Below are 24377 nucleotides of genomic sequence, written 5' to 3' on the forward strand. Positions count from 1 at the left end.
CTGGATAACCTAGGAGAAATGAATACATTTCTAGGAACATATAATCTTCTAAAAATGAATCAAGGAGAAAAAGAAAATTTTGACATACCAATTACTATAAAAAAATTAAACCAGTAATAATAATAATAGTAATAATGATAATAATAATAGTAGTAACCTACTGAAAAATAAAAGTCCAGGACCAGATGGATTCACGGGTGAATTCTGCCAAACATTTAAGAAGAGTTAATACCTATTCTCAAACTATTTCAAAAAATAGAAGAGGAAGGAAGGCTTCCAGATACATTCTGTGAAGCCAGCAGTACCCTGATACCAAAACCAGGCAAAGACACCACAAAAGAAAAGAAAACTACAGGCCAATATCCCTGATGAACACAGAGCCCAAATGCTCAGAATATTAGCAAACCCCATTTAACGGTTCATTAAAAGGATCATTCACCATTATCAAGTGGGATTTATTCTGGGAGTGCAAGAATGGTTTTGTATTTGTAAATCAGTCAACATGGTACATCACATCAACAAAATGAAAACTGAAAATCATATGATGATCAATAGATCTAGAAAAAGTATTTGACAAAATTCAACACTCAGTCAAATAAAAACTCCCCACAAACTAGGTATAGAGGAAATGCACTTCAACATAATAAAAGCCATATGAGAGTGGGGTGCCTGGGTGGCTCAGTGAGATAAAGCCTCTGCTTTCGGCTCGGGTCATGATCCCAGGGTCTTGGGATCGACCCCCACGTCCAGCTCTCTGCTCAGCAGGGAGCCTGTTTTCCTTCCTCTCTCTCTGCCTGCCTCTCCAGCTACCTGTGACCCTGTCTGTCAAATAAATTAAAAAAAAAAAAAGCCATATGAGAAACCCACACCTAATATCATACTTTATGGTGAAAAAATGAAAGGTTTTCCTCTAAGACCAGGAATGAGACAAGGATATCCACTTTTGCCACTTTTATTTAACATAATACCGGAAGTTCTAGCCACAACAATCAGACAAGAAAATAAATGAGGCATTCATATTGACAAAGAAGTTAAACTGTCACTATTTGTAGATGACATGATACTATACATAGAAAATCCTAAAAACCCCACCAAAAAACTACTAGAAGTAACAAATGAGTTCTGTGAAATTGCAGGATACAAAATTAATACCCAGAAATTGATAGCATTTTTACACATTCATAAGAAATTAGCAGAAAGAGAAATTAAGAAAACAATTCTATTTATAATGGCACCAAAAAAATAATAAAATACCTTAGAATAAACTTAACCAAGGAGATGAAAGTTCTGTATTCTGAAAACTATAAAACATTGATGAAAGAAACTGAAAATGACACAAATAAATGGAAATATATACAGTGCTCATGAATTGGAAGAATTAAAAACGTCCCCACTATCCAAAGAAATCTATAGATTTAATGTGATCACTATCAAAAATACCAAATCATTTTTCACAGAACTAGAACAAATGATACTAAAATTTGTGTCTTTGTATACAAAAGACCCCGAGTAGCCCAAACAACCCTGAGAAAGAAAAACAAAGCTGGAGGTATCACAATTCCAGATTTTAAGATATACTACAAAGTTATAGTATTCAAAACAGCTTAGTACTGGCCCAAAAATAGACACATAGATCAAAAGAACAAAACAGAACACTCAGAAATAAACCCATACTTAAAGGGTCAATTAATCTATGACAAAGGAGGCAAGAATATATAATGGGAAAAGACAGTCTCTTCAGCAAATAGTGCTGAGGGGCTCCTGGGTGACTCAATCAGTTAAGCATCTGCCTTCAGCTCAGGTCATGATCCCAGAGCCCCAGGATGCAGCTCTGCATCAGGCTCCCTGTTGAGCTGGAAGTCTGCTTCTCCCTCTGCTCTTTAGCCGGCTCATGCTTTCTCTCTCCTCCCCCCTCACTCTCTCAAATAAATAAATAAAATCTTTTTTAAAAAAACAGTACTGAGAAAACTGGACAGCTAAGTGCAAAGAATGAAACTTGGCCAGGTTATAGCACCATACACACACAAAAAAACTCCAAATAGCATAGACCTAAATGTAAGACCTAAGGCTATAAAAATCCTAGAAGAGAACACAGGCAGTAATTTCTCTGATATTAGCAGTATGTCTCCTAAGGCAAGAGAAACAAAAGCAACAATAAATTAATGGGACTCCATCAAAATAAAAAATTGGGGGGGTGCCTGGATGGCTCAGTCAGTCAAGCATCCAATCCTTTATCTCTCTCAGGTCTTGATCTCAGGGCTGTGAATTTGGACCCACTAACAAACAAACAACCTTTGCACAGCAAAGGAAACCATCAATAAAACAAAAAGGCAACCTACAGAGTGGGAAAAGATATTTGCAAATGATATATCTGATAAAGGGTTCATATCCACAATGTTATAAAGCACTTCTATAATTCAATACTAAAAATCAATGTGATTACAAAATAGGCAGGGGACCTGAATAGACATCTTTCTAAAAAAAAAAAAAAGAAGAAGACATACAGATGGACAACAGACACTTAAAAAGACATTCAATATCATTAATCATCAGCCATATTAAAGCCACAATGAAATATCACCTCATACCTATCAGAATGGCTAAAATCAAAAAGGCAAGAAATAATAAGTGTTGGAAAGGATGTGAAGAAAAAGGAACCCTCATACGCTGTTGGTGGGAACGCAAATCGGTGCAGCCACTCAACAAAATGGTATAGCTTTTCCTCAAAAATTGAAAATGGAAATACTATATGATCCAGTGATTCCAATATGGGGTATTTACCCTTAGAAAACACAGACACTAATTGCAAAAGATATATGCACACCTATGTTTATTGCAGCGTCATTTACAATGGCTAAGATATAGAAGCAACCTAAGGGTCCACTGATAGATCGATGAATAAGGAAGATATGATGTGTGTGTGTGTGCGTACACACGTGTGTGTGTGTGTGTGTGTGTGTGATGTGATAGAATATTACACAACCTTAAAAAGATGGGATCGTGCCATTTCCAACAACATGGATGGGCCTAGAGGAGATTATACTAAGTGATATAAGTCAGACAGAGAAAGACAAACACCATATGGTTTTACTCATATATGCAATTTGAAAAAACAAATGAATAAACAAACCAAAAGAGTCAGACCCATAAATACAGAGAATAAATTGGTGGTTGCAGGTGGGGGAAGGAAACGGGCAAAGTGGGTGAAAGGGGGTGGTGCGAGGTACAGGCTTCCGGTTACAGAATGATTAAGTCATGGGGATGAAAGGTGCAACACAGGGTTTCTAGTCAATGACATTGTAATAGAGTTGTATGGTAACTGATGGTGGTAGGTACACTTGGGGTGAGCATACCATAACATATAGAGAAGTTGAATCGCTATGTCATACACCTGAAACTAATGTAACAGTGTGTGTTGACTATACTCAAATAAAAAATAAATAAAAATTAAAAAAATAAAAGACCAAGGGCTTTGGAATCAGAACAATCTGGTTTGAATCCAGCTGGGTAACGCTTGGCCGAGTGAATGTACTTCCCTGATCCTCACCCTCCGCTCTATAAATTGGACTCATGACGCTCATTGGGTTGTGAAAAGAAAACAAGAACACATATCTGAAGCCAACTGCACAATTCCTGGTGCACTTCAAGTTCTCCATCAGTGGTGTTTATTATTAACATCATTACCTTTGTCAGTCCTTAACTATGACATGCAGAGTGTTCAGCACATCTTCATCCCTTTGCCACTTCTACCCCTGCCATCTTAAGTTACCTCCTACTCTCTTGCTTCCTATGGCCTGAGAGCCACCATGGTCACCCTAGAGATGCCACACACAAAGGGGGCCTGCATCCACCCTGCCAGGCCCAATTCAAGCAACACACCTCTCTTCCCTCTCGTGATCTCTCTGCCTCTGAATAATCCAAAAGGGCCTCCTGGAACTTGGCACGTTCCTTCTTGGTACACTGTTACTTCTGTATATCACTTATAGCTCCTTCCCCAGACTTGAACACCTCAGGGGCAAAGACACATCTAAACCACCCTTCCTTCTCCCCTCATCTTGCATGCCCTGCAAATTCCAAGTATTTGGTAAATATTTGCCCTGACATTCTGCCCGATGAAGGTAGGAATCCTTTTCCCTAGCTGGCTACTACAGAAAGAGAAACCATTCCAGGTGGGGTGGGGAGGAGGCCAGGAAACATTGAGCAGAGCAGTTCAGCTGGTGCCAAGGACTCCCGCACTGATGAGACCTTCCTGCTGCTCTTGAGCCTCCTAGCAACAGGATGCCATGGCCAGGGAAGAGCAGGGGGGAAAGTAATAGACCCCTTGCTGGTGGTACACATGCTGGCCAATGTCAGCCAGCAAGGACAGTTTGTGGGTTCAGACAATAAAATACTAAAGTCCAGATCATCACTGGAGATCTGGCAGCCAAATTAAAACAAACAAACACAAACAAACAAGCAGCAATTCCACTGGTCCTTACTTCAGCATCAGGGAGCTTAGAGATGCTTGGGGGGACCCAATGTTGGGAAGCTCCAGGGAGAACAAATGATGCGGGCCTGGCATTCAAGACTCAACCCTTGCCATTTAATAGCCTTGACCTTGGGCAAGTCAATTCCCCTTCTGAGCTTCAGCCTTTTCGTCTATAAAATGGGGATATGATGCTAGGATCTCCCTAAATAGATGTTTATAGAACTCTAATGAGAGAAGGTACATGGCAGCATACCAAATCCAGAGAAGAATCATAGAAAGCTATTACTTTCCAGTGCTTAAAATAATGATCCCAAGTATATCCAAAAATTATGACTTAAACTTTGTTTTTCTTCCATTAGATCATTTTGAGTATATTAATGAGAATATGTCCTTATAGAACTGATGTCAATTAATAATGTCAGGGCTGATTAGTTTGCATACCTGCTGCTCATGATTTCAAGCAGTTTTGATTACTTGGCCTAAAGCGAAATTGCCAGATATATCTTTCTCCAGTCAGACAACATATGCACTGTTACAGAGAACCTCAGAACATATGCTACTCTGCACTGGGAATGAAGTGCCAATTCCACCCATTTCTTAGAGTGTGATCACAGGTCTGCAGAAGGCGCCTCTCCTGAACTCTTGGGTCAGGAAGAGAAAAACCAACACCCATTTGGATCTGACAAATGTTTAATCAGAATTCATTAAAGAAACCCACTCAGCAAGCATTACGAATGGCATCAGCATCTAGAGCAGAAGCTATCAAATACTAAAGTGCCCCCTCATTTCAAAGTTAATATTACCTTTGGTGATCATACTTTTCTCCAAAGAGTATGTTTTCTCTCACATTTCCATGAAAGATCCAGGCTTGCTGGGAAACATAGGCCACAGTCCCATTGACTGCCACGATCCCTTGCTGTAACTGCATCTGGAGCAAAATACCGAAACACCCTCAGAAGCTATACCCCACAGACCTCTCTTTAGGGGCCCACTGCACCCTTGCCACCCACTTATTCCATGAAAATTAACTATGATGGTGCAAGAGGGTCAACAAGATGTCTTGACCCACACTGCACAGCACAACGGTAGTCTGATGGTCACAAAGGTCAAAAATCTATGAGCAGCCAGGCAGAAACGTCACAGAAGAGGCATTGGTGAGCTCTATGGCAGGCTGGAGAGACCGCATGGCAAATCTGTACCACCAGAACAAAATGCCCTCTGAGAGGACCCATCACAAAGGCTCCCTTTTCCTCCAGGTGCACCAGCTGGATTCTACCCTCCTCATCCAGGCCCCAGGGGCCGGATATACAGCCTGTATGGCTGTGGATGGGGGTCCTGGCATGCCCTGTCTCAAGAAAGCAGCCTCAACTCAGTGGCACAATGGGTGCGGGGCCTGGTACAAGGATGCAGGCTCGGCGCAGCCAGAACGTCCCATTCTTCAAGGGGAGTGGAAAATCCAGTTTCATGGGGCACATCGAACAATCCAGTTAGAAACTTGCATGAGCTCTAGTGTGTGACCCTGAGTACATTAAGTTCACTTAGGATGATCCCATGTGGTGGGTATCTAACAGGTAACAGTGGACACTAGTGATGATGCCCTGTTCAAAGTTGTCAGGGGACGGGATTTGTGGTGCTCAGGGAGGATGAGCAGCGGCAATGTGTCATGGATATGAAGAAAGATAGCCAAGGTCAAGGGACGTGATGCCATATCACCTCAGGAATGGTCCAAGGGACAGAGAACACTAGACTTGGAGAAAATGATAATGACAATGATGGTAATCAGAAAAGCAAAATGAATAGGGGCGCCTGGGTAGCTCAGTGGATTAAAGCCTCTGCCTTAGGCTCAGGTCATGATCTCAGGGTCCTGGGATCGAGCCCCGCATCGGGCTCTCTGCTCAGCGGGGAGCCTGCTTCCTCTTCTCTCTCTCTGCTTGCTTGTGCTCTCTCTCTCTCCAATAAATGAATAAATAAAATCTTAAAAAAAAAAAAAAAGAATAGCAAAATGAATAAGGGCTATGCCAATCACCATGACTGGCCCTGGGAATTACCCTATAACTATTATACTCATTATCTTGTGTAACCTTCACCATGACCCTCCTGACCACCATTTTACAGATGAAGACACCAAGGTTCAGAGAGACTTAGTTACTTATCCAAGGTTAAACAGTGAGCATGGGGCTGAGACAGGTGGTAAACACAGGCAGCCCACTCAAAAGTCACCCTGCTGCCTCTATCCCAGTGACTATGGTGAGGCATATGATCTTCCCAATGTCACATGGAAAATAGATTCTATTTTTTCTGAGAGATTCCAAAGGAGCAGACCAAAGGGCAGAAGTTAAAAGGAAGCAAACTTCACTTCCATATACATCAAAACTCTCCAGAGGGAACTGGCTATGAAATAATGAACTCCCCATTGCCGAAGATATCCAAGCAGAGGCTGGCTCATTTCTTAGTGGATGCTGTGGAGAGATTCCTGTTATTAAGTAGAGAATTGGGATGGGTCACCTGGAACACACCTGCTGACTGTAGGGTTATGACAGAGATACACACAGAGAATTCTAGAGCATAAGGGACCTTAGGAACTCACTGTATTCTGCCCCCACATTTTCCTTCAGACAGGGAAGGAGTTGTTGCTCTTTCTAGAAATGAGTTAACTGAGGCCAAAAGAAGTCACTGGTCTAGTGGGTTCTTCTGAACCTAGTATCCTTGTTTTTTCAGAGGTGTCTCCTCTCCCTACTACAGGCATCCAAACTTCTCTTTAGGGACAGCAGAATGGGGAGAAAGAGGACTTAATATTCATTCATTTGGGATGAGAAACTGTATCAATTCAGAGCCCTATGAATACAATAAATGGTTTGATCATTTCACTGGGGTCACACAGCTAGAAATAGCAGAGGACAAGAACCCTGTACTCTTCCTTCTTCCTACCAGGAGGTCTGCAGAGAAGCTGAGGGCACATTGCTGCTTTAGTTGATGCATGCATTCAGCCACTCCATCAAAGAAGGCCTGACTAAGACAGTGCACTGGGCAGACACTAGAGATAAGGAGAAAGACAAGGGGAAAAATAATCTAGAGTCATGGTGAGTCACAGGTGCCTCACTCCCTCCCTGCAAAGCCACCTTGCTGGCCTTTCTAATCAGAATGTCTCAAGTCATGGGAAACACCATGTCCTTAATGACTTGTCTCTTCCTTTCACAAAGATGGCACTCTAGGCAAGGAAACAGTCATTGTTCAACACATGTCCTTGGGAGGCAAACCCAAGAGTGTATGAAAAGCTCAGTGTCACGTGGACAAGGGGCATGGAGCTACTGAGCACATTAACTTCCTGGAAATCTCTGTTAACTGTGTGCACAGCATCAGTGCAGCTGAGCCCAGGCACTGGGTCCACTGTTCTTGAAGGGCCCCAGGCAGGGCAGGCAAGGGACGATTTGACTCATGTCAGTGCTCCAACTTCACAGCTTACCTGTCCTAGGAGAGCTGCAATGAGAGAGCTCTTTCCACTTCCAACATTCCCACATATTCCCAAAACCTTCCCCTACCAGAGAAACAGAAAAAAGACACAGTCATTCCACCAGTTCTTAAAGGGTCTTGGACCAAAGATATTGCCCCCAAACTGTGCTAGCCAGGCCAGGTGGTAAGCAAGGGGTCACTGCCGGCTCTAAGAGATGGCAGATACAGTCTCACACCCCAAACCTGATATGCAGCCTGGGAGGAGGCAGGAACCTAAGTCTTAATTAAGTGCTTTCCTTGGCACAACACAGCGGAGTGCCCAGAGGAGTTCCAGAAATCATGTCCAAGCACTGATGCGAAACAGCCTTGTGCTGGTCTGGGACACACAGGCCCTGGACATGAGGACTGTCCCTTGCCCACACTCCAGGAAAGCAAATCTAATAGAAGTCAAAGGCTGCACAACCCAGGGGGACAATGGTAGCCTTTGAAATACAGAGAGCCAAGTGCTTTTCAAAAGTCATTTTTTTAAGTATCCTTCCACCATACCGAAGCATAATCTGAAATTACTGAGCAGTTATGCTATTCCAATACATTGGGTTAATGGGTTATTCTACAGCTACTAATCTATTAATTCAACCACAAATCATTGTAAGAGACTGCTGTGTGCCAGGTGCTGTTCTGGACACTAGCAATAGCACAATACAGTAATGAACATGACAGACAATAGTTTGGCTCTGCCCTCAAGGAGCTTGTGTTTTAGTTGGGTGGACCAAAAGTCATTAAGTAGAGTATAGAGTATGTTAGGGACAGGCCATGGAAACACATGAAGCAGGGAGGAGATACGGAGGAGATGAGGGTAGAGGGAACCTTACTGAAAAAGTAAATGTCTTAGCTTGAGCTCTACCAGAAATGGGCCCTGAATCAAAAGATTTGAGTGAAGGTAGTTTGTTTGGGAGGTACCACGGGAAGGGGAAGGTGGCCCATCAAGGGTGTACTATTATGTCAGCACCCATGGGAGGCAAGTGAAGTTCAATCTTGCGGGGAAATCCTGGGAAACTGAGGGTGGTTCTCTACCCCCAGCGGCTGAGGGAGTTGAGGGTAAATAACCAACAGCCAGTGTTGGAGAACGACTCCCTTGGCTGTGGATGTCCTGTTGCTTTGTGGGTGGTGGGGAGGGCCCTAGGGCACAGATACAGATCCAGCAGTTGGAAGATGGCCAGGGCACATGGATGGGTCACCGGTAGTATCTGCTACAGGTGCCATTTGAGTAAGACATGAAGGAGATGAAGGAGTGAACCATATAATATCTGGGGGGAAACTACTGCAGGCAGAGTGAGAGTCCATACAGAGACTTTTAGGCTGACATGTGCCCACTCTTGTATTCAAGTGAATATTGTAATGCTGCCGTTGGAACATCTAAGAGCATTCTCATTAAGACCTGCTTTCAGTGATCCCTTAGAGAAAAGATGGTACTCATGGAGCTAAATATTTCTCCTTTCCCATCTGAGATAGACCAGAAGGGTCCTTCCTGCCACTCCCAGCACGTGCTTCTTGTCATCATGAATTTCTTTGACAAGTCTTTATGGAACACCAGGCATCATGCTAGGCACTGGGCATAAAGTAGTAATCTAGGCAGATGGGATCCCTGCCTTATGCAGTTCACACCGTCACTGAAGCTTCAACTCAGTGAAGCTCATCCATTTTAATCCCATTAGAAGGACTTCAAAGAACTGGGACTCTTCAAAGACTTTGGGACAAAGAGACCACAGGGATGGATTCAGCTTCTAGGCATTTGGCTCTCTTTTGAGTTCTGTCCACTCTCTGGGGCCAGGTCTGAGCCTTCCAGAGTCATCCTTGTCTTCAGGAGAAAATCCACGTGGCCTGCACCCCCAGGATTTCCAATTATTCATTTGTTCATTCCGAAGAGAGTCTTGGGAACCTATACTGTGCCAGGCACCTGCTTTGGTGCCAGGTCACAGCTGTGAATGAGACAGATACATGCCTGACCTCAAGGAGACTATAGCCCAATGGAATCCTGGAACTAAATTTGGGAAAATATGGATGCTCTGAATTTAAGATATTTAAGGGCTGCTCTTAAGAAGGACTTGGTTGTGAGAGGAAAAAGGCAACAACAGCTAACATCAGTTGAAACTTACTATTGGCTTAGTGTTTTTGTATGATATCTCTCAATTCTCACACCCAACCTATAAAGTGCTATTATTATTAAAATATCCATTGAGCAGGTAAAGGAGGAGAGGTTGTAAGAGGTTATGTGGTATATACAAAGTCACACAGCTACAAGTGGCTGGAACTGGAACACACGTACACCACGTTCCAGAGGCATACCCTTAATCCACACGATGCTTTGTTGCCCCCTTGTTTCAGAAAACATTGACCCTGTCCTTGATGCACAAGCCCAAGAGTCACCAACATAATGAGAAGGAAGAAAGCAATGAGGAGGGTAAAAGGCAGCTTCTTTAAAACACAAGAGTACTTCACTGAGGCCTCTCTGAAGCAACTCTAAAGGCATGGTTAGAGCAATCCAGGTGCTGCACATCACAGGCAGGGGAAGGGGATGAGAAAGCAAAATGGTTTGCACCCAGCAGGACTTATCTGAGAACGTAGCTCAATTGCACTCAGCCAAACAAATACCATTTCCAACAAATACATGGCAGACAGTCTTGTTAACGACAAGAAGTACCACCCTACGCCAGCTATTGAACTTAGCATCACATAATAAATAGGAACCTCTCCTTCTATAGTGCTCACATGGCAAAAGGGTGAGTCAACGACATGGGAGATTAAAATACTAGGCACAAGATTATGGCAAGTGCTGTGAAATGTGTAAGCCTGATGATTCACAGACCTGTACCCATACATTATATGTTAATTTAAAAAAAGAATACCTAAAAAATAATAAAATAAAATATTAGGCACAAGATTAATGCTGAGCCCTCTGCAGCAAAATCAACAAACACTGCCATCCCCAGAGCACTGCTGCTGAGTTCCCATGCAAGAGAACCACATGTAGAAGGCCACACATTCTGTAAATGCAGAGCTTTGTCTAAAGACTCTATTCCCCAATCCTGAGGGGGAGCAGCCAATAGATTGCCTGGCTTCTTTTCCTGGTTGCTTGTTGATCTCATTTGCTTTTAACAAGTGTGTTGCTGAAGATCGTAGATTCTGGGGCCAGGTGCCCTCGGTGTGAAGCCACTTGCTAGCAATGTGGTCTTGGGTGAGTTATTTAACCTCCCTGTGTTTCGGGTTTCTCAACCATCAAGTGGGAGTAGCTACAGTACCTACCTCTTAGGTTATTGGGGTGTTAAATGAGTTAATTATGCACCTGGTAAATAGTAAGTGCTCTTAATTGTCAGTTATTATCCATCATAGTACTCCATTGTGAAATTAAGAACAAATCTAAAAAGATTTATAAAAGATAGTCATTTTGAGCCTAGCCACCTGAAATGGATTATTCATTCAACATTAAAACTGGCTCCTTTGGAGTTTGAAGATCAGTACTAACATAACCACAATCTTCTTTCAGCTCGAAGAAAATGTCTCCATTAACCATGTACATAATTCTAAAACTGGGGAAAGAAAACAACTTAGCTACATCCTCCCACCACCATCACCACCCCCAGTTCAAACGGAATTATGTTAGGCCTTGATAAGACCATAGCTGTGTGATACAAGGAGGAAAGATGGAAGCCACACCTGTAGAACACATACTCACCTTTCTCACCACAAAGTTTATATTGTGCAGAACAAATTTTGGGGGGCTACCACTTTGCTCCTCTAGGCCAGGAACTCCGTGGGCTGATGAACCCAAACTGTAGGCCTCTAGCCTCTGCTTCTTGAGACAATGTTTTTGGTTCTGCACTTTCCTTAGGTCACTTTTTATGCTGGTTTCTTGATCCCATGTCAAGGTGGCATTTGCTAAAAGCAAGACAGTATCTGGGTCTTCTGGTTGGGTGATGTAAGATGGGGGGCTTTTATCTATGAGAATTTTCTAAGATTAAAGAGACAAAATTAACTGGGCAGACATTATCCATTTGCAAGAACCATCCCAATATATCTTCTGATGACCCCAAATCATAATCTTGGCAATTTTACTTAGGACATTCAGAGAAGATATCCTGAAGATATTTCCCCTATGAGAAGCTGGAGCAGAAATAGTCTACTAGCTCATGCTATCTAGGACAGCATGTCTCTTTAACCACAAGGTCTATGTGGGTCACCCGCATTGGAGAAGGCTAATATCAAGTACATATCTTCTTCATGCCCAAGGTAATAAGTTTTTGCCAGCTTTGGATGGTGGGCTTCATTACCTGGCACTGATGCTTATGACACCAAGGTCACATGCTCAGCCTCTACTGTGTCTTCTTCCTAAGTTCCCACTCAGCTCAGTTTAATAAAACATTTGCCAAGTGCCTACCCTCTGTCATTCTGGGGTAAACAGCAGAAATACAATTATGAATAAGACAAGATTCCTGGCCTTGAAGAGATTACTGTCTGGGGGAAGATGGGAACATAATTAGACATTTCAGGGAAATGTAACAAGAACAAAACACTGTAACTTCCAGAGAAGGGAATTCTACTCCCCATTCTGAAGGCCATGTATTTGAGCCAAAGCTGAATCTGTATAGGTGCTGTACAGGCAAAGATGAGGGAGGGAAGAGGAGATGGAAAATTTTAACAGAGTACACTGCATTAGTAAAGGCAAGGAAGCATGCAACACCACAGTTTATTGGGGTGGGGGCATGAAACAACCAATTCAGGGTTATGACAGAGCTCAAGATAGGAAGGGTATAGGAAATCAGGTGGAGACATAACTAAGGACCTGCTGATGGAAGGCTCAGTCTCAGTCCTAGAGAGAACAAGGACTCAAGGATTTCAAGCAGGTGAATATCAGTGGTCAGACCAATATTTTAACAGCTCTCGGGGGGCTGAGTGTGATATGGATTTAAGGAGAACAATAAGGGAAAAAGAAGATAGGTTCATAAGTCACTGTGTTGATTCAGATGAGAGATGATAAGGTCTTGAATGATCGTGATGGCAGTAGGGACAGAGGAAAAGTTGAGAAGTCAAGAAATAGCACTATTCCTCTAGTCTAAGACATCTGATATAATATATAGCATCAAGGTGATGGTGTTCATGCTTCTGTTTTGTTCAAGAAGTGATGAGTCAACAGTGCCAGCTTCCAACCCAATCTTACAAACAGCACTCTTAAAATTGAGGAAATACAGTGAGCAAAAGGCGACCCAACAGGGCTCTTGATTAGTTGACTGTAGAGAGTAAGGGAGAAGAGGGATGAATAAAGGCACCTCAGATGCCTAAGAGGACTTCCAGATTGCTGGCCTGAGTGAAAAAAAAAAAAATTATTCAATTAATTCACACATGTCTGGAACACCCTCCTCCTTTTCCTTCCCTTGCCTGAACTTCAAAACCACTTTATACACCCTTTACACAAGTCTTGTATCCTTAGTGCATACATCAGTTCCTGGGATACCTGGTCCTTCAGTAGTCTGGGAGGCTCTTGAGAGTGAAGGCTCTCTCTTCCTCTTATTTTCATTTACCACAATGCCTTATATACAGGAAGGACACAGTAGATCTCTGATGACTGACTGACTGAATGAATGAATAAAGTAACTAAATATATAAATGTGGTGCCCCACCACCCTCTTTATCACTATCCTCACCACACCCATCATAGGACAAACCAGGAAGGTAAAGGGGAGGAGGATGGCTCAGTGCAAACTTAGTCCCATTCCTGGGACAACTTAAGATTTATAGCTTGGAAAAAGAGGTTCAGGAACATCATCTCTATGTATGGATATTCTATTTCATTTTTACTAAAAGGGCAGACCACCTTATCAAGCTCTCCTTATATATCCTTTGATGCACATTTATTGATCCAACTCTGAATGCAGGGTCTTCTCCCAATGTTTTTCAAACCAGTGACCCAGCCCTCCAATGGACTGACACAGCTTCCCCATATCTGAGAATTTTCCCACCCAAAAGTGAGATCTCTCTTCCCTACTCACCCAGCATTAGTTATACCTTCATTCTCCTCAGAGAGACATTGGCTTCGGCCATGGCTTTGACAGAGAAAGGCAAGATTGCAATCGAAAACTTCATTACATTAAACATGGCAATCACACTAAACACCTTAAGAACAAAAGAGAAGTATAGGGTTTAGGATGAGATGCTGCCTTGGCTCTGAATCATTATATCTCTGGGAATTATATTTGTTGAGATGAAAAATAATGGCACAGTTGGAGTTTTTACAAGAACATTTTTTTTTCCCCATTTCATGGTTCACAAATCATGGGCTGGCAAATTAGGGATAACAATATCTTAATCTCTTTTGCTCTGGATTTTCATCAGAATGGTGGGAGATGTATCCCTTGTCTCTGCCAGTACAGAGAGGATCGTGTCCAAGGAAGTCCTCTAAATGAATGTGTTTCGAAGTTTCCATCCACGTCTTTACAAGGCCTAGACCATTCACCCAAAACCCCATGGACTGTCCTAAGTTATCGTCTTTTTCCAGTTTCTTCAAAGGCCTCTGGCCCTTCACATCTAGATTTATTTCTGGTGTTTAAATATCCATACCATATTCAGCCCCAAAATGAAGGCAGAAGTTTCCTGGAAGGACCAGTTGGCCCATGCTGGCGGGTGGAGAGTGACTTCGGGTTCTCCTGCCCCTGGGTCTGGCCTCCACACGCTCACCACATGTCTGAGACAAACTTGAAAGCCTCTGTTCAACTGCCATTCCCAAAAAATCACCTCCCCTCCTTACTGAGACCTTTCTCCCTGAGCCCTGCCTGGTAGGTGGTTAACATCATACAGCCTCAGTGAAGATAAGTTTCCTCACTCCACCGGTGCCCCAGGGGTGCATGATCTCATCTCTCAGATTTCATCTTCTCACCTGTCCAATTTGTAATGAACAACTTCTCCCCTAACCACCCATTTAAGAAATTAGTAACACAACTTCCATCAACAAATCCAGAGTGATCCTTCCTGCTGTTATATGGGCCCCATGGACAGAGCCCTGGGCTTCAACTAATCCTCAGTAGTTCTGTAAGGGCACAATGAAGAATGCTGTCTTTATCACATCTGGTCCCAAATCCATCCCCAGAGAGAACTCAGCTCCCCTAAGTCCCCAAGCACTATCTTGGCTCAGAAAACCCAAGCCTTGGTTGACATAGCACTTGGGCTGCCTGACGTGAGCCAGCACCTGGGGGCTGACCTCCTCCTGATGTGGCCCTGACAGAGAAGACAAAGGATTCTCAATCTGAAGAAATATGTGCCTTGCATTTGGGAGAATTTGTTCTTGGCCTACATTTCTTCTAAATCATCATTTTAGAAAATATTAACCACGTGCACTCAGTTTGGTTTTAAATTTGCTTGATGTATTGCCGGGGAAAGAATTCTTTGTCATCGTTTGGGATCATAGAACACAGTCACAATAATTGAAAAGCGTCCCGTTGAGGCTTTGGTATGTCATTACCATTCATTCTGGCTTCGGGTTCGTGGCTGAATTCAAGCCCCCAGAGTGCGTGAGTAAACTGCGTGTAAAGAACCCAAGAAAACAAAAAGCACATCTCAAGAAACACGGGGAGGTTCTAGGACTGACAGTGCCACAACAGATGCCCCCTCAGCAGGAGCATCCTGCCTTCTCCACATCTCCGTTCCCCTCAAAATCTGTGATTTTTGGTGCAACTATTGCTCTGCCACCCCACTTGCTTATTTCATTCTCTCTCTCTCTCTCTCTCTCTCTCTTTCTCTCTCTTTTTCTTGTTTTTATTGCCCTTCCTCCATTCACTTACCCTTCAGACACTGGGTTTAATAACTCAGCTGTTTATTTCAGCCAGGAGCTGTTTCCCATCTAGCCCAGAGCTTCTTTACCTTTGAGTGCACAGACCCCCTTATAAAAAAAAAAAAAAACCTGAGCATCTCACATTCATTCTAATTCTCCCTCGGAGGCTTTCAGCCCCAAATCGCCTGGCCTGGGTGAGCATCAGGCTAATAAGAACAACAAACACTTACACAGCATTTACAACGTACCAGGCGCTGTTCCACATGCCTTCTTTTATAGAACTCCTTCAGTCCTTACAACCACAGGGACTATTATAACCCCATTTGTAGATAATAAAACCAAGCAAGAGGGGTTCAATGAATTGCCTCTGTCATGGTAAAGTACCAGAGTTAGGATTTTGAAAAGGGGATTCTGACCCTTGCATCTTCCAGTACCTACGACTCCTCCCACCAAGAGAACTCTCACAAACTTCCCTTTTTATAAAGCGTAGGAATAACTGTGAATAAGGCAGCCAAGTGCTCGTCTGCTTCCAGTTTTGTTTTCCAAATGTCAAATTGTGTTCCAACATTAACCACTACTCCTGCACTGACATAGACTGAACAAAAGTCACTGTTGGGCTATCCCGGGTTCACCGCAGCCCAAGGACTTGTTTTTTAAAAGTCAAGATAGAATTCTGGCCCTTCCGGGATGGGGTATTCTGTGCCAGTCCAGTCCCGGGCTTCTGCAGGCAGGGAGACACTTCCCACCTGGCACCTGCCAGTGCTACAATGTGAAGGAAGCCAGTTCTGGAGATGGTTCTTACCACCGGGGCAGTGAGCCTGCGTCTGAGGAGGATGTGGCAGGTGAAGGTCAATACAATGGCTATTGTGGATGCAATGGGGGCCAGGGCTGAGTTTCCACTTTGGACAAATCCAGCTTTTTCCAGTAATTTCCTTTCCTGCTTCCTTATATCTGTAAATAGAGAGCAGTCCATGATGGATTTATTTTGCGGCACTAAGAAATGTATTTACCCCTACCTGATCCTCCTGTAAAAGAGAATTTAGGATTCCTGTTGTGGAGTTTAAACTAGAGGAAGCGCAGAAAGTCCTGGGCGCAAACTGGGAATTCAGTGCATGTCCGCTGCCACATTGGATGGTTTCTGGGGTCTTTTCCAATTCTGATTCTGTGTCAGGAAGTCCTACACATGGATGCCGACAGGGGTTAGGCAAGTAATGTAAATGAAGGCAGTGGGCAGAGAGTAAGACCAGAGGGAAGGTGTGGAGTGTAGCAAAATGGGGACCACATGCCTCAGTGAAAGGGGCCACAACCTCTCAATGCAGGGCAGCCCAGGGTCACCAGACCTTTAGCTATTCCGAAGACTGGGATCTGGAATTTTGTGGGACATCCTTCTCCTTGCAAATGTTGGAAACTGATTGGAAAGTTTCTAAATACTATAGAAACCAAATAAAACACATGTACCAAGCCTGGAGACTGCCAGATTGGGGTTCCTGTCCTGTGTCTCAGGAACAACTACCAAAGCCCAAGAGCATTTCTCCCTTTCATGAGTCTAGATGGGGTCCATGCCTCCACGTTGCTCACAAGTTAAATTCAAGCCTCCTTCTCCTGGTGTTTAAAGTTCTTAACTCCAATTCTAGCCTCTTCCGCAAAAACCCTTTCACACTGGCATCATGGGGCCATCACGATTCTTACTGAATGCTCGGCTGAGCACGGCATAATGTTCTCATTTGATCACTCTCATCACTGTGTGACAAGGGAGGAGCTATTATTATGCCCTCTGGCAGGACAGAAAAGCCCTCACAGGTTAAGTAACTTGCTTTTTAATTGGTCATGGTACAGCTGGAGCCCAGTTCTACTATAGTCCGAAGTTTTGCTGTCCATATGCCCTTTACCTCTGCGATACCACCCACCTCCTTGTCCCCAAGCACATCCTCACATATCCACCTCGAGGCCTTTGTTCCTGCTGGGGGTCTTCCCCAGTTCTGTCTATGTCTGAATCCTTGCTATCATTCAAGGCCTTTCTAAAATGCCACTTTTGCCATGATGCTTCTCCTGATCTCTCCAATGGGATGTGCTCAGCCCCTCACCCTCCTGGAGCTTCTCTCCATTTCCTTTGTGACATTTTCCCCATTTCATCCTATGGTTAGTTCACGTGTTCACTCATTTAACAAAGTTTAACCTGGATGTCTACTATTGACCAGGTGCTGCACTTGGTGTTGGACAGCATAGGAGTCAACAGAGTCTCAGCTTTCTTTGCATTGGGGAGACAGACAATAGAGAAATAAACAAACAAATCCTGTCATTACTAATTTGTTGGGCGATATGAAAGAAATGAACAAGATGAAGTGATTAAAAGGAATTGGTAGAGAATGGGCCTGCTTAGAACTATAGTCAAGAAGGCCTCTTTGAGTCAGCAACATTGAGAGGCATCCCAAAGTCACCATCAAAATCTAGCACAAGAGCACTTCAGGCATAGAGAACAGCAACTGTAAAGATCCTGAGGTATGAATGAGTGTGGATGTTGTTCTAAAAAAAGACAGAAGGTTCTCATGGCCCAAGCGAGTTATCAAGGGTTAGGACAAGATGTGATGAGATCAGAGAGGTCTTCAGGGGTCAGATCATGTTGGATCCAATAGGCCATAGAAAGGAATTTGGATTTATTATTTTTTTAAAGACTTGATTTATTTATTTGACAGACAGAGATCACAAGTAGGCAGAGAGGCAGGCAGAGGGGGAGGGGGTTGCAGGCTCCCCACTGAGCAAAGAGCCCGATGCGGGGCTTGATCCCAAGACCCTGAGATCACGACCTGAGCTGAAGGCAGAGGCTTTAACCCACTGAGCCAGCCAGGTGTCCCAAGGAATTTGGATTTAAATCAAAAGTCCTAAATTGGAATAATCTAAGTGTGATAAGAAGCCACTAAAGATTTTTCAGCAGGGAGGAACAGGATCTGACTGACATTTTTCAAAGGTCACAGTGGTTTCTGAGTACATAATGGATTTTAGGGGGAGGGAAGAAAGCAAATGTTGCATCTGGAAGCTCTTTCCATACTCCAAAAGGGAGAGAATATTGGCTTGCACTAGGGTGGCAGCAGAACGAAGAGAAGCAGGTTCCAGACATATTCTAGAGGCAGAGCCAAAAACTTACAGCTACTGTTGAGCTTAGTTAACTCATTGTTCCTTCATCCCAGAAGCAGGAACCCTTTTTCTTATAATTCTATATAGCTCCCATGACCTTGCACATAGCAGGAAGCTGATAAATATTTATTGAGTTAAACTGACTCGAATTAAAATGAGTTGAATTAAATCGAACTAAGTCAAATGGAATCCAGTTTAATCAAATCACTGTATTAAAGTGAGTTCAAGGTGTAAGGGAAGTATTTCTGGGTCTTCAAGGAATGTTCCAAAGGGTTGCCAGTGTCCCAAACTGCAGCATTTCCTTGGGCAATCTCAGAAGCAAGTTTTCTAAAACCACTCCCTAAAACACAGAGACACAGCTTCAGGGCCAATTACATGCTGATCTAAAAGTGTAATTGTAGATCCAGAGAGTCAATTGTAACAGTGGTTCAGATCATTAACCGGCCAACCACCTGAGTCTATGTCAGCAATTATGTAAATGTTCCTGCAATTAGATTTGCATTTATATTTGATTGTAATGGTTTAATATCATCTTTTTAAAAAAGCTATGTATGTGTCCTCATATCTGTGCAAAGAATGTCAAGTCAGGGGGTCATCCAATCATCATGATGTTGCTGCAGGCAAGGAGATATATATACATAAGCTCGAGTATGTGCCTGTGTATGTGTATACATCTTCTAAGTCAAGGAAATAGATAGCTCTTCTCTTCATAATGTTTTAGTGGATTACTTTTGTGAAAGGTGACTGGTCAGTACCAACATCCACATGCCTTCATAAAGGCTAGACCTTATGTCTCTCACCTGTTGAGCACTTGGGTTCACCAGAACAAATGCCTGGGTCTATTAAAACCTCTGTAATCCTTTGAAAAGCCTGCAAAGCAGCTCAAGGGGTCCCCACGGCCCCCTTTCTGGAATGCCTGGCCCCAGGAACCTTAAGAACACTTTGGAAGAGCACATTCTACAGAGTAAGTGGTTCTTCAAGCACCAGCACGTCCTACCTTGAATGGTATTGGTAAAAGATTTTTCCCAGGCGTACATTTTAATCAGCTTTATGCAGGTCAGAAACTCATTCATTGTCTGAACTCGCTTGTCTGTCACCGAAATTGCTGATCGTCGGAAAGCTGAATTGAGCTTAGCCATAAACATCTGAAATCAAGGTACAAACAGTGTTCAGAGAGAATTGCTGAATTGCAGTTGGCCTAAAAATCCAGGGATCAGAGTATAAGTGCCAGGAAAAGTTCAAAGGGAAGTTGGGCTAAGATTCTCAGCCATCCTTCCCTTGAGTTGTGGCAGCCGATGTGAACCAGGGGACAACACTGGAGATCAAGCAGGTGATACAAATACATGAGTTATTAGGATGCAAACAGAGTGTTGGGGACTTTGACAAACTGGAAAGCATGCCTTTCTCCCCTAGGGCATTCAAATTCAAGTTCTTAAAAATAAAATACACTGTGCCAAGAAAAGAAAGCACATTTGTGAGCACAAAGTGAGGGCACAGACTTCAGGTTCCTGGTCCTGGAAATGAAACCTTCTATCCAATTCAGTGAGAACATGTGTGCAAAATGCAAGCATACAGAGGTTACAGTTGCAAAGATCTGCCATTACCTGGATGGGGATGAATACGATGTACACAGATATCCCGATGAGGGCTGTGGGGCCCAGAATGAAAAAAGCATACACTGCACAAACAGCCATTAGGATAGGGATGGTGGCTGGCAAGGGACAAAACAAGGCAGCTTCAAACAAGGAATAACTATCATTTGATAGTATATTGAGCACCTGGAAAGAAAGCACATGGAATCAGGCTTTGGAAGCATCACCCAAACATCTCCTCAAGTGAGAAGAGGAGAGAAGAAACTGCTTTAAGAGGGAGGGGTATTGCCAAGGGACAAACATGATGAATTTTGTGGCTCTCATGCTGATCTGATTTTGGAGAGGCCAGTATTTTAGGACTGAGAGTCCCAATGAAGAAAGACATAAGAGTAATAAATATTATCATCTAAGAGCAAGCTGGAGAAATGGCTAGCTGCCTACCCTTTATCTATCTCTCTTTCTTCCTGCTTTATTCAGAGCACGAATGTGCTCAGCTAAAAAACTACATTTTTTAGCCTCCTTTGTGGAAAGAGTACGGCCATGTGATTATGTCAAGGACAATGAGATAGATAAAAGCCAAAAGTGTCAAATGGGAGTTTGGAAATGCATTCTTAAAGGGAGCGAACTCAACTTAGAGGACATATATCCTTATTCTTTCCTCCTTCCTTTTACCAGCTATCTGAAACATGACTAGCATGACTGGACCTCCAGCATCCACCCTAAACCATTATGGGAGTCATGCACTAGGATAGTGACAAAGAAAAGAAGATCCAGAAATCCCCGTACCAGCTCTGAATTGTTCTCTTCCACACTCCTTTTGCAAAATGTGGAATAAATTCATCTTGCTTAATCTACTGTTACTTTATATTTTCTGGTTCTATGCAACCAAGTTCTTCTTAACTGATACAGGATACTTTGGACATAATGAAAGAGCAACTGTAAGACAAAGGCAAATCTTCTCCCTTACTTCGTGCCACATGGAGTTCCCTTGACTAGGGAAATTTTATTGTGTAAATGGTGAGGATTTTATTGCTAAGGTTCAAAGGCTTAAGAAAATATAAATTCAGGGCACCTGGGTGGCTCAGTCAGTTGTGTCCAACTCTTGTTTTTGGCTCAAGTCATGATCTAAAGGTTGTGAGATCGAGCCCCATGTCAGGCTGTGCACTGGGTGTGGAGCCTGCTTGATATTCACTCTCTCCATCTGTCCCTCTCTCTGACCCTCTCTCTTTCTCCTACTCGAAGAGAAGAGAACAGAAGAGAAGAGAAGAGAGAGAGGAAGGAAGGAAGAAAGGAAGGAAGGAAGGAAGGAAAGAAAGAAAGAAGGAAAGAGAAAAAGGGAAAATATAAGTTCTGAAGTCCAGTAGGCATAGTCTTTATTATGGCTTTGGCACCCCAAACTCTACACAATCAGAATTACTGGATCAATTCCTCACTCATTTTTTTAAATGCCTGTGGTGTATCCCATACTGCCTCAGTGTCCCTTTTGACACTCAAAGGGATTGAATGATGTCATCCCCCAGCCCTGAGTCAGCTGGAACAAGAAAGCCTTTCCAAATTCTCCAGCTTGAATGGAGCCCTCCTTTCACTGAATTCCTCTGGTGTTTTGAGTCTCCCTCACCTCATTTAGCATGGAAATAGGGTATAATGGGCAGGACATTGGACAAATAAAAAGAAGGCATATGCACCATCCAGGAAGCACATTTCACTCATATTCAGAAAAGCCAGGATTTAATTTTCTAAAATGAAACTCTGGACCTGCTTACCTCACCAACAGAGATGTGTGCCAGCGTCTTGAAGGACACCAGGTTTTCGAAAACCAAAGTGGAGAGAGCCACCTTCAACCGGATTGCTGTGCGGTAATTTATGGCCCAGGCAAGGGCCCAAAAGAGCACTTTGGTAAACTCAGTAGCAAAAAGGGCTATGCACAGGCCAATGCCAGCCCAGACATTCCTAGAAATGCTCTCGGTATGTTGGAGGATTTGGTGAATGAGAACCGTCTGCAAAACAGCACAATGGAGAGAGAAGAGGGCCACTGGGGGTTGAGGTTTGCATAGGAAGCCTCAGATAATGTCGGCAAGCTGACTTTATGAGGCAAACTTTTTAATTAATTTCAGTGGCGGCTGCTGTGCTTGACAAGGATTAGCTTTATGAAAATTTACCCCCAAGGAGCTCAAAGATAATGACAATGTACTAAACCCACCAGCTCGTAGAGAAAGTAACTAATGACATTCTTTGCCAGACTAGGGACCTGTTTGACAAGGCAGGGGAAGGGCCATCCCCACTCACCGGCCCTATGGCTGCCATGATCACACACAGGATGTTGGCCACAATATCCATCAAAACACGTGTCCTCTGGAATTTCCAGACTACTCGGCCCAGAGAGGCTTGCTCAGGACCCACTCTTTCTACCTCTTCATCCCAAAGGATTCGAAATCTGTGATGAAAGAACAGGAAGAAGGAAAGGGACTTACACTTCCATTCGCTGTTTGAAACTACTTGGATGGACAAACCTCTCAAAGGTGCTCAACCCAACCCTCATCCCTGGCCGTGGTCGCTCTACAGAAGCAGCTCTGATTCTCTCTTCTTCCTTTCTAGGGCAGATGGGATACAGGAGGGGCAGGAGGGCAAAGCCTCGGCACAAGCACCAGCTGGTACCTGGCACTTGGGCACTTTCCAGGCCTTCATTTCCTGCTCCTACTGCCCATCTCTGGCACAATACCAGTTCTGATTAAAAAAAAAAAAAAAAAAAAAAAAAGACAGAGGCAACAGAAGCATGACAAGAGTAGTCTTCCCCAGAACAGGGAGGAGTTAGTCCATTTCAAAGATCTGAAAGAAGGCAAGTGTGACAAGAGTGTGGTGAAGGAGGAGACAGGCTGACATGACACTGGGAGGAGAGGCAAAGCCAAATCCCGTGGGACCTCATAGTTCTCAAAAAGGAGTTTAGGTTTATTTTCTGGAGCAAAGGAAGCCATTGCAGGTTTTTAAGCCTAAGTGATAAGATCATATCTAAAACAACATTCAGGTTGGTGTGAGAATAGTGGGTTATAGGGGGAACAAGAGCAAAAGCAGGGGGACCAAAGCAGGAGACTGTTGACAACCAGGGGAGAAGTGGTGGTGGTTTGACACTGGCTTTAAGGGATGTGCATTTGAGAAAGAATGGACAGAGACAACGGGACATACTGATGAACTAGATGTGAAAGAAAGGGGAGGGAGGATCAGGGACCCCAATTTTCTGGCTCAACCAAGGGTGTGAATGGAGTTTGTCAAGAAGAAGAGAGAGCATCATCAGGTTGGGGCCCAGAAGAAAGCAGCTTTAGATACAAGACATTTATGAGTCATGCAAGTCCAGCTGTCCAGTTGGATGCAGGACATATAAATTCAGAGTCTGGAAGAGAGGCGTGGACTGAAGGGGCATAGTATTAAAAGGTTGTATTTGGTGTTGAGTCTTTGCAAGGGATAAACTCACCGAGGAAAAGGCATAGCATGGAAGAGAAGAGGACCCAAGTTGATGTTGGGTAGATAGAAGGAAACATTAAAAACAGAAAGAGAAGTTCAGACCAGAGAAGTAGAAGGAAAATCCAATACTCCACAGGCACTGGTCCCGCTCTTCTTCTCTGATCTCACTGGCAACTTTCTCTGGACTATAGATATGGGAAATTACCATTGAATGAGATATCTGCAACACATGGGTGAGGAGAAGCACAACTGTAGAAACAATTGCAAGACCATGATTAAAATTCCCAGTCCTTTAAGTACATACTCCAGACTATACTTTGCACTTTACCACATGTGGCCAAAGATAAGAAGACTCCCAAAAGAAACAAGTGCAAAAAAGTCTTAAAGAAGTTCCCCCATTGTTTAAGACATTATGATTCATCACAACCTCAAAGGTCAAAGGAGCTGAGAGAAAGAATGA

General features: G+C 43.4%; 1 protein-coding gene across 8 annotated transcripts in view; it reads right to left on the bottom strand.

The window, feature by feature from the left end:
* The window catches only part of ABCC12 (ATP binding cassette subfamily C member 12), an 87610-nt gene that overhangs the window by 36330 nt on the left and 26903 nt on the right, over window positions 1–24377 (bottom strand). For all 8 annotated transcript variants that reach the window (XM_032326261.1, XM_032326260.1, XM_032326256.1 and 5 more), the window contains 9 exons: window positions 22748–22895; window positions 22225–22458; window positions 20474–20647; window positions 19867–20014; window positions 16540–16688; window positions 13979–14086; window positions 11652–11927; window positions 7932–8003; window positions 5272–5396 (listed from right to left, as the gene is read on the bottom strand). In XM_032326261.1, coding sequence (XP_032182152.1) covers window positions 5272–5396; window positions 7932–8003; window positions 11652–11927; window positions 13979–14086; window positions 16540–16688; window positions 19867–20014; window positions 20474–20647; window positions 22225–22458; window positions 22748–22895 — 1434 coding nt within the window. The remainder of the gene's footprint in view (window positions 1–5271; window positions 5397–7931; window positions 8004–11651; window positions 11928–13978; window positions 14087–16539; window positions 16689–19866; window positions 20015–20473; window positions 20648–22224; window positions 22459–22747; window positions 22896–24377) is intronic.

This window comes from Mustela erminea, chromosome 19 (genome assembly GCF_009829155.1).
Source record: "Mustela erminea isolate mMusErm1 chromosome 19, mMusErm1.Pri, whole genome shotgun sequence".
In the NCBI taxonomy this organism is placed as follows: Eukaryota; Metazoa; Chordata; class Mammalia; order Carnivora; family Mustelidae; genus Mustela; species Mustela erminea.